The 11,032-nt window shown below is 41.4% G+C and overlaps 1 protein-coding gene across 1 annotated transcript in view; it reads left to right on the plus strand.

Moving 5' to 3' along the window:
* LOC127363568 (uncharacterized) overlaps positions 1–10,308 on the plus strand; it is a 45,926-nt gene extending 35,618 nt beyond the window's left edge. The window contains exons 24-38 of the mRNA XM_051400241.1: positions 62–190; positions 619–657; positions 754–894; positions 1,185–1,279; positions 1,372–1,395; positions 1,912–3,004; positions 3,050–3,163; positions 4,286–4,396; positions 4,594–7,590; positions 7,678–7,786; positions 8,263–8,379; positions 8,553–8,822; positions 8,945–9,061; positions 9,149–9,264; positions 9,349–10,308. Coding sequence (XP_051256201.1) covers positions 62–190; positions 619–657; positions 754–894; positions 1,185–1,279; positions 1,372–1,395; positions 1,912–3,004; positions 3,050–3,163; positions 4,286–4,396; positions 4,594–7,590; positions 7,678–7,786; positions 8,263–8,379; positions 8,553–8,822; positions 8,945–9,061; positions 9,149–9,264; positions 9,349–9,396 — 5,520 coding nt within the window. The 3' untranslated portion in view covers positions 9,397–10,308. The remainder of the gene's footprint in view (positions 1–61; positions 191–618; positions 658–753; positions 895–1,184; positions 1,280–1,371; positions 1,396–1,911; positions 3,005–3,049; positions 3,164–4,285; positions 4,397–4,593; positions 7,591–7,677; positions 7,787–8,262; positions 8,380–8,552; positions 8,823–8,944; positions 9,062–9,148; positions 9,265–9,348) is intronic.
* The last annotated feature ends 724 nt before the right edge of the window (positions 10,309–11,032 follow it).

Here is an 11,032-nt window from a genome sequence, read left to right on the forward strand (position 1 = left end):
TTAATGGAGCTGTTGTTTGAACTTGTTTTTCCTCTCCTGTCTTTCCTCTCTTCACCTCCAGGCTTTTGTGCATTTCGACAATTGGACTACGTCCTGCGATTTTGTCCAAGCTAACGTGAAAAAGAATTTCAAAGACTGTAAACTCGGTGTCCACTTTGTCTTGCAAGACATGAATCCTGAATCCAGTGAGGTATGGACACTAAAGGGGAACTCTGGGCTGTGTTACTCTGCCAGAATCAGGATGGGATAGAAAAATCAAGTTTCAGAAACAGTTGATACTGCAAATAATTAATTTCTTCTGTAGAAATTTCAGAGGGAAATAATAACAGATCATCATTGGCGGTCACTTGTAGACAAGTATGATTGTCAGGTGGGCAAAGAGGTTTATATAGACCCACTTATTTTGTAGTGTGGAGACGAGTGTAAGGTACAGGTTGTTGATGTGGGTTTGGGCCTTTTTGTTGACATTGTGATGTTTTTTTTTTTTTTTTTTTTTACTTATCTAGAGGATTTTCCTGAGGCACCTCTGTTGGGGAATCTACAGGTCCCTGCTAGATGTGGTTTGTGTTTCTAAGCCGTTTATGACAATCCATGACTTTATAATCTTCTTTTTTGCAGGAGATGATGTACAAAAATCTGATGAAGTGGAGCAACGCTGTAAGTCATTAGTCACATAATTCCAAGTAATAGTCCAATGTAAGCTGCTATCTTTGCGACTGTGGGCCCTACCACCAACTGTTTCTGGATCTTCAGGGAGTTCCAGAGCCAAAGTCACTGGAGGAGCGGTTGCTGTGTGTGGAGATTTCTGAGACGTCTGTGGACATCGTCAGGATGGTCATGGAAGTGGTGTCGTCCATCGCGACCTTCGTCGGCTTCCTGCCACTCGCCAACAGGGTATAAGAACACAAACATCTGCACTTCTCATATTTTCGTGTTGAGAGAGCCGCTGTGTCAGTGTATAATGTCTTGAAAAGTGTTAAAGGGCATTGAATTTGCTGTAGTTTAGTTTTTGTAGGCCTTAGAAGGTTACACAGGTCTTTAATAGGTTTTCTTTACTTCCATAGACTAACATTATTATTACATTCATAACAAGAAATCCAGATGTGTCATATTTGTTTCACATCTTCAAGTAGTTCCTCCACTCAGTCATTTCACACTTTGCCATGACTGTCATTCTTCCTCAGATCTGCATTGAGATGGCTGACTCCAGCGGTGTAACGAAGGTGGTGGAGAAATACAAAACCTTCTCACCAGAATCTTTACAAAGGCGCGAACTTTGGTACGCATACGTCCTTTTTATTTTTACAATTTTGTGTCATCATGTATGACATCACACTTGAACTGACCAATTTCTTGTTTTTCTCTCTGCAGGAGTAAAGTTCAGCGTTTTGAGACGTGAGTATATCACTTTATAGAGACATGTTTAAGTTACCAAAAGCATAACAGTAATCATTGTGATTTTTTAGCTGGTGGCCCCAAGTCACTTTTCATTGGTTACATTTATTTCCCAGAGTTCAAGACAACATTAGTTGATTCGTCAATTGACAGAAAATGAATGGGCAAATATGTTTTTAATCATTTAAGCAATTTGTAAAGCAAAAATGCCAAAACATTCTCCGTTTACAGCTACTCCAATGTGAGGAAACCAGCAAGTTTTCTGCTTTTAAATCATTGTAAACTAAATATGCTTGGTTTTTGGAAACATGGTTAAGAGACAATAGGGATTTTGATATAAATACACTCAACTTGCTGTATTTGTCATAAACAAGAATTGATGAATACTGAACAATTAACTCAGGGACAATGAATAAGAACTTGTATTTCTGATTCTTTAACAAAGTGCTGCATTCAGCCATTTTGTGAGAACACTAAAACTTGCAACTGACAATCCTTTCTATTATTAATTTTTAGTTTGAAGAGCCTAAAACAGCGTCTAGATGATGCCAGTGAGATCACAATAAACTTTGAAGGGGACACCATCAATGTCGTGCCCAAGCCCCCAGCTGTGAAATGTCAAACCCAGCCTCCTTCTACTGAACCTTCGGATAATGGGTCACAATCTGCTCTGCAAGCCAGTGGTCCTTGTGGGTCCAACATATCTGAGCCCATCACAGACAAATCAAGTTCTACAGCCACAAGTGATGTAGAAATGGAGGAAGATGGTGAGAAACCAGCAACTGAGATCGCAGTAAACTCCACAGTTGGTCCAGAGGCAAATAAAGATGTAGAGAAAGCAGAAGTAAAGGAGGAAGAGGGCTCATTAGTAGTTTCTATTTCTCTTGCTGATGTGACCTCTGCAGTCGCCAGTGGCCCTGGTGGATCCACCAATTCTGAACCAGTCACAGAAGGATCAAGTGCTTCCACAACAAGTGATGTAGCAAAGGAGGAAGACGGTAAGAAACCAGCAACTGAGATCGCAATAAACTCCACTGTTGGTCCTGAGACAAATGAAGACGTAGAGAAAGAAGAAGTAAAGGAGGAAGAGGGCTCATTAATAGTTTCTATTTCTCTTGCTGATGTGACCTTAAACTCTGCAGTCGGCAGTGGTCCTGGAGGATCCACCAATTCTGAGCCAATCACAGAAGGACCAAGTGCTACCACCACCAACAATGTAGCAATGGAGGAGGATGGTGAGAAACCAGCAACTGAGATCGCCGTCCACCCCACTGTTGGTCCCGAGGCAAATGAAGATGTAGAGAAAGTAGAAGTAAAGGAGGAAGAGGGGTCACTAATAACTTCCATTGCTCCTACTGATGTGACCTTGACCTCTGCAGCTGCCAGTGGAAACACAGTCCCTGCTGCTTCTAGCTCTGTCCCATCAGCCACAGCGGCCATGCCTGAAGAAAACATTGTAGAACTTCCACAGATTAGCACGGACATTTTCAAGGTCCTCATGGCGGCGGTTCACCAGCGCAGATTTGCCCGAGAGAGCAAGTCCGAGAGCCAGGAGAGGTCCCAGAGCCAGGAGAGGTCCCAGAGCCAGGAGGGGTCCAGGATCCAGGAGGTCCAGGAGGGGTCCAAGATCCAGGAGGGGTCCAAGATCCAGGAGGGGTCCAAGATCCAGGAGGGGTCCAAGAGCCAGGAGGGGTCCAAGATCCAGGAGAGGTCTCAGAGCCAGGAGGGGTCCCAGAGGCACGAGAGGTCCAAGAGCCAGGAGAAGGAAGTGAGGCCTGGCTTTAAATTTCACTCAACCTTTACATTTGGAGTCAATTTAGAATCAATGGCTTTAAATGGCCCGTGCTACAAGATAATATTAGTGGATATGATATTAGAAAACAACAAATATATGTGCCATCACATTCTTTTCCCAAACACACATCTATGTCAGTGACAGCTTTGGCCGGAGGCATTGTGTTTTCATGTTTGCCGTCCGATACTTGTGAACGCTCAATCTCATATCTCAAAAATCCTTTTTGGTAATTTCTTCTGAATTTGGCACAAATGCTCAATCACACTTGAGGATAAACTGATCAGAATTTGGTGGTCAAAAGTTGGTCAGGTCACTGTGACATCATGAAACTTTTGGCCATAACCAAATACCATGACAATTTTTCGGGCAATGAATTGGTGAAGCTTTTGACTCCAAGTTCACTTTGACTTCAAAATGACCCTGAGAAACATTTTTTGTTCATACTTCAAGAATTGATTCAGTAATAACACCAGGCTTATACTTTAATTTGCATTTAAATGTGGGACAAAACTATGCTGTTGATTATTTCTGCATTTATATTTTTTAATAACTGAGATATGGAATTTTTGATGGAATTGAGCTTCAATGATTTGCAGTCGTCCAAATGTTCCTCATCCCTCACTACACGTACTGCATTCATTGTTAACATACATAAATACAAATGTGTCTTAAAAAGACAGACAGCCCAACAGTAGACTCTTTTCATGGCAACAGAGAGAGAGGCGGAAGGCTTTGCCTACTGCAGCTTGAGCTTCATGTTACCTTATATTAGCTATTCGCTAGTAGTGGGTGGTGGTCAAGATGATTCATAAGATTTGAAGTGGTGCCCCCTTTCACAGTGATGTTCTGCAGACAGTTTCATCAGGTTTTCCTGAGCACTCTTATAAAATATACGACCAGACTCGTTGTTGCTGCCTTCCGCCATGTTTTCCTTGACGCGAAACTAACCCACGTTGCATGCTGTCTTCGTGCCTGCGTCCAGGAGACTGTTGCTAATTTTGGCTGATGCCTGAAAGTCTTTAATGTAAGGTTATTAAATACACTTCCTCCCATTTGTTTCATTTTACTAATCAAGTGTTTTGGGTTTTTTTTTAGTGTCCCAGCAAAAACAACACAAGCTCTGTAACTTTAATGGCTGAAGACAGGCCTCGACGGTATAGAAACAGGCCTCGACGGTATAAAAACAGGCCTCGACGGTATAAAATGGTAAACAATCAATCTTCTCACAAACCCCTTGCAGTCCCTCTTTTGATCTTACTTTCCCTTTCATCTGGGATTGAAACCCTCAACACCTATGAAATGATTTTCTCTGACAGTTCTCCTTAGTGCTTTTCACCAGTATTTATCCTGATTAGTAAACTGACTCAATGTTTCAGTGATTAAATCTTTTTTTGTCCATCCAGGTTCAGGATGATTTTACAGATGACACTTTTTCTTCACATGCCTATCTTTTTGATGATCCAACTTTCAACATGGAGGACTTTGTCACTGTTGATGAAGTTGGTGATGACGTAGAAGACACAAGCCTTGAGCCTCATAGCTCTTCCTCGTCCTCCTCCAGAGCAAGAGGAAAGAGGCAAAAGTCATCTGGTAACAGGCAGACCCCAAAAAGGTATTCAAAATATTCTAAGGGCTCAGCTTCGTCCTCATCCTCCACAAAGTTGAATAGAGGCTCAAGCTCTTCTAATTCAAACTCTGTGTCACGAAAAAAGTCCACGGACTTATCGGAGTCCATCAAATCTCCTACCAAACCCTGGTCCTTTGCCAGTGTCAGTAAGCCCTCCTCCTCTTCTTCTACACTGTCTATTAAAATCCCTTCCTCTCCTGGTCAGAAAGCACAACAGAACAAGACAAAATCCCCATCCAAACCATCAAATTCTCCATCCTCCAGTTGTAGTACTCGCTCGTCCTACGCTGCGCATGAAAGGGAAACGATAACATCAGCAGTAACTGTTGAAGTATCAAAAGAGACTAATCCAGAGCCATTTAGAAAAGAAGCAAAAGCCACAGAGGGCGCAGTGCCGATGTTTGACCACAAAGTGTTAGCCGAGGGCACTGCTGCAAAGACGGAGACAAAAATAGAAACATCATCAGAGCTGCATCCACCTTCACAGGGAGAAGGGTTTGAGTTGAGTCAAGCCCAGAGTCTGGAGATTGATGTTAATGTCAACACACTCAAAGACCAGAAGACAAGCAAAGAAGAAGAAGATGATGTTGACAAACATACACAGGAGGAGGATAGTGAAAACTATCAAATCCTTGATTCACTCGATGATCAAATGGATGAACAGATTAATGACTTGGACAGCGTCAACGATAAAGGCAAAGCCTGCCCAGAGGAGTTGGTTGGTTCTTTTGAAGACAGTGTTACCAAAGAACAAGCAGCTACAAGTCAAGAGGACAGTCTCCTGGTGCAAGATGGCGGTTCCACAGTGAAACAACTGTCTGAGGAAGATGCAGTTCCAGTAGTCGACAAATCTGATGATGCAGTTATAGATCAGGAGACAAATAAAGATAATTTTCAAGTGTTGGATACAGGTAGGAAACAAGCTTCAATGGGCAACAATGATGGGAAGACAAAAGAAAAAGAAGAGAAGGACAAAGGGGAAATGCTTTCAGCTGAATCCTGCAATGATCATGATGACCAAATCCCAAATGAAGAACAGACTCTTCAAGACCGTGATGATAGTTGTACTGAACAAGAAACCTTTGAAATATTGGATTCAATTGATGACCAGACTGAAACAGAAGAGGGCATCCCAAAACTTAGGTCCACAGAGGAAGAGGAATGTACATATCAGGTAATTGATTCTTTGGAAGATCAGCCAATGACCACAGAGTCAGAGACAGACAACATGGAAAGAAGGGCCATGAAACGGGGGGCGACTACTCGAAAAGATGATGGACTATCCAAGAGGAGTGGCCCTAAAACCACATCCAAAAGTGAGATATCACCAAAGAAACAGGACAGGACGGTTAAAAAGTATGAGACACAGACAAAGAGAGACACTACTGCAGGATTTTCTAAAAAAGACAAAGAGACCACTGAGGAGATGGTGTATAAGATAGTGGATTCTGTTAATGATGAACTGGTTCAAGATTCTGCCACCACAGAAACTTCTGGTAGAAGGAGGAGTGCAAGAGGAAAAAAAGAGGATAGAATTACATTGAATCTGAAAGAAGCATCTGAAAAACCTGTCAGGGACGAGGAGGACACATATGAGATTTTAGATTCCGTGGAGGACGAGACTGAAGAACCAACCGTAAGATCTACCAGAGGAAAACGGGAAAGAACAGTTTATAAAGATGCTTCGAAAGAAAAAACGCCAACAAGAAGGAGGCACACTCCTGCCAGAGAGTCACAGGAACTAAACAAGGAAACAACACCAAAGAAAGAGGAGAAAGCCCCTCCAAAAGAGAGCTCACCAACAAAAAAGAGTGACATTGTAAGAGAGGTAAGTGAGGAGGATGCTACCTATGAAATACTGGACTCTGTGCAGGACAAGGTTGTCAAGGTTGATCGGCCCGCTGGACGACACAAGGTTAAAAGGGGAAGACCAAGGAAAGCGGTTAGAACAACTAAAAATGACAATCTAACACTGAAGAAAGTTGCATCTGAAAAAATGGCTGAAGAAGAAGAGGAGGAGACATATCAGATTCTCGATTCTGTGGAGGACAGCGGATCTCTAGCAGGATCAGCCAAGAATGAGGAGGAGGAAGAGCCTGTGTATCAGATCGTAGATTCTCTGGAAGACGATCAAGAAGAGCTGACGGCCACAGAGGTTTCTGACAAAGGGAGGAAGGGCAACACTAATGAAACACCAACATGTGATAGGACAACTGTGGAAATGTCTGAAAAAGTGGTCGTCAAGAAGAAGCTGGTTGATGGTTTCCAGGAGGTACAAGATGATCCATCTGCAGGAGGATCTGGTACGAGAATAGATAACCCTAACCTGGACCAAGTGAGCGAGGAGGAGGAGGATTACCCTGACGACACAGCTGAGGAGGAAGAACTGAGGAAGAGACAAGCCGCCACAAAAGAGAGGCAGTTAGCCAAGGAGCGAGAAGCAAAGAGGACAAGGGAAAAGGAGGAGAGGAGGACCAGGGAGCAAAGGAGTCGGAGCAGCAGCAGCAGCAAAGGAGGAGGTAACAAGGGAAGGACGAAGAGGGGAAATGAGGAGGTGGAGGTAGACACCAAGGAGCTGGTGACTCTGGATGAGGTCGGAGCAGATGAGGCCGGAGAGGAAAGAGCGTGGGAGATCACGGAGGGAGAGCTGCAGACACTCGTCACTCTGGATGAGTTCGTAGAAGAAGAGGAGGACGGAAAGGCTGAGCAAAGCACGCCGGAGACCCGCCCACTCCACCAGGAGGACGAATCAGAGGACTCCTTGAACCCAGAGGTAAAGATTGAGATTGGAACAATACGGTGAATCCCTGTAAAACAGAGAGAACCACTGATTCTAAAGATCTCCTTTGTCTCTTTTTAGACTTTGGTGACTTTAGATGAAGCTGGCAATGATGAGGAAGAGCAGCCGTACGAAGAACAAGCTGAGAAAACATCAAGATCTGCTAAACGCAAACACGATGACGACACAGGTGTGTGTTATTCTGTCAGTACACAGTATAGTATACTTACACAGGTATATTTTACCCTCAAGAGAACTATTGATTGTCTCCATTTAACTGTGATTTCAAACCAAAAGACCCTTTTACCTGCAGATATTTTGTCTTGTGAAAGCAGGAAAAGGACAGTGCGTAAACAATATTAATGGATCCATTTCATTAAATATCCCAGTAAGCCATTATTATATGATCCACCTGAGCTTTTCCTGCTTTGACGAGTCAAAATCTCTGCTGTCTAAAGGATCTATTGGCTGCACCATTGAGTATTTATTATAGATCTATGTAACTAAAGTTACATGCACTGTCCCCTTTACAACCCTCCAAAATAAGAGCCTCCTCTCCCAACCTTGGTGTCAATTAAAATGTTCCTTTTATTTCTCTAAAAAATTTCTACAGAAAATTGTAAAATGGTTTGTGTGAAACTTTGGAGGTTTTTTGTCCTGTCTTAGCGGAAACTATGAACTTTGTGACGGTTGATGAGGTGGGAGAGGTGGAAGAGGAGGAGGAAAAGGAAGTAACAACCAGGACAAGAAGCCAAGCAAGGAAGAGAACCAGACAAACCCCCGGTAACACACCCATCTATACCTTTTTTATATAATCATGTAAAATCTCTAGACACTCAAACAGCAATATTTGGCTTCACTGTTTTTCTATGATGGAGCTCTAAACCTGGAAACGTTATTAATATTTGTATTTTACAGTTTCCTTCATTCATTCAATTCATTGTCTTTTATTACAGTAAGAAAATCTTCCAGAGGGAAAAAAGTGAGCGCCACAGACGAGAGAGAAGTTGACGTACTGCCTCCCACTTCACTCGATGCCTCCTCGTCATTGGACAAAGATCCGTCTACGTTGTCGAGCTGCGACCAGCCGAAGGTCCAGAAGACTGAGACTGAGGAGGAAGCAGCGAGCCAAGCTGACAGTGATGCTGCCTCTGCTGAGAACCAAACACTGGAGGGAGGTGTGGAGGAAGGAGAGGAGGAGAAGCAGAGAAGGAAGGACATTAACGGTACAGAGAGCTGATAGGACAGATGGACTACGGTTATTTATGTACAAACAGACATTTTATGCTTCTGTTTTAGTGTACTATCCACACTGAGCTGATATTTTATGAATGTTTCTCTTCTTTAGTTGTGAGTAAAGAGAGGAGGGAACTTGTCGGACCCGAAGCAAAGAGATCTCGTTCTCAGTCTCCTTCTGTCCCTGCTGACCTCAAACTGCCGACATTCAAACCCAACAACCCCCTCGGTGAGACACACTAACACACTCCTATTTTATCTGAAAACTACACAAGATGTAAATGTTTCATCACTTTTTTTCCTCCTGTTTCTGCAGGTGAGGAGTTCATGGTCCCTTTATCTGGGTTCTTCTGTAACCTCTGCTCTGTTTTCTACGAGAGCACAGCCAAGGACCTCCACTGCAGCAGCCAGATGCACTACGACAACCTGCAGGTACACACAGACACATACACAACATTTAAACACACTAAAACACTCACTTGTCCTCACATTGTTTGTGTTCTTTCTTTCTTTTAGAGACATTATCAGAAGCTTGAACAGAAACCATCAACGAGTTCAACGTGAAGTTCTGAAGACTGTTTCTGAGTTTTATTTATTCTTATTGTTACAAAGTGAAGCTGGGTGAGTGAAACATCTGCAGCTTTACAGTTGTGGTGCCTTTCTCCCGCCACAGTTACGCTGCATCATTCATGTTCCGGAGGAAACACGAGCCGAGTTTTACTACGAAGTCGGTAACGGTTACATATTAGAGTTTATAGCTTTAAAAAAACTATAGCTACATGACCTCTTTTAGTAGTTTGAATCACCACCAACAGGAAGAGTAGTAGGAGTGTCAATAGCATCGGACCTTTTAACAAACAAATCTAATATTTCTATCATGTTTTCTACATCGTTTTTGTTTATTTCAGGTCTTAATGTCGTCTTTTGTCCCCTTTCTCTGCTCTTGGTTCAGTCAGTCCCTTCAGGACATTTGCATCGCAACATTTCCACAAATCTGAGCAATCAAATTGCTAGCGATTATTTTATATTTTTAGAGACTATTTTATTCTAAGTTGCCTTAAATTTTTTATGACACACAAAAATTGCTTTTCTTTTATAGAAAAGCTGCTGTGTCATTTTATGTATCTTAACAATTAGGTTTCTGATGCAGCACCTTTTGAAGGATGAACATATTAACTTGTTTTTAAAAGTGTAGAAATCAAACTGAGAATTTAATCTTGTACATGATGTAAAAAGGTCTGACGAGCGTGGGTCACTGTAATGTTACAATGTGAGAGCGAACAAACACTTTTATTGTTCATAAACAATCATTCACTGAACATAAACTCTGTGATGTTTGACTGTAACAGTTTGATTTTATTTATTTTTCTGAACTTTTTTTTTTTTTTACCAAATGTTTCTTAATTTGTATTTAAGCTGTTTCTGTTGTACAATTTGTTCAGTTTCTATAAAACTAAATAAAAGCTGAGTGTCTCACGTGGTTTCTGATTACTCTTCATTCACAGTGGGATTAAAATACATTTGAACTGTTTTTAAAATCAGTTCAGAGCTTAATGTTTGTGTTACAGGTGAGAGGCTGAGTACAACCCTCAACCTGTCAGTGTAAACCTTTACATTACTACTACCATACGTCCTGCTACTGTATATACTGTTGGGTCCTTTAACCTCTTTTTTCAGTCAAGTACTCCGTGACCAAGGAAAGACATTTTTTGGTAGAAATAAAAAAAATATACAGTCCATATATAAATATTATATATTTATTAACTGTAAAAGCAAACTTTTTAACCTCTGGCTTTTAATTGATTTGAACTTATTTCTCCATTTATATTATTTGTATCTGTTCTATCGATTTTTCCTACTTATACATTTGAATCCTTATTACTCTGTTTACCTTGTGTATTTATTTATTCATTCATTTTAATCTGATATTACTTTATTTATCTATTTTCTACGTCGGACTCAGTTGTATTTAGAATATCCTTTGTAATTCCAGCTTCAGTGTTTCCTCACTCACTGTTTTTGTAGATTAAGTCTGGGTTGGTTTTGGGATTACAAATTCAATTTAAGACTTCCTAAAACCTTTTAATATAATACCTATTTAAAAGATAATTAACAACAGACAATAAATGTTATGTACATTTACCTTTTCTCTGACAGCAGTGGTTTCCAATGTTCCTCCTTTCTTTAAAACACCTACATG

The sequence above is a fragment of the Dicentrarchus labrax genome, unplaced genomic scaffold (genome assembly GCF_905237075.1).
Source record: "Dicentrarchus labrax unplaced genomic scaffold, dlabrax2021, whole genome shotgun sequence".
In the NCBI taxonomy this organism is placed as follows: Eukaryota; Metazoa; Chordata; class Actinopteri; family Moronidae; genus Dicentrarchus; species Dicentrarchus labrax.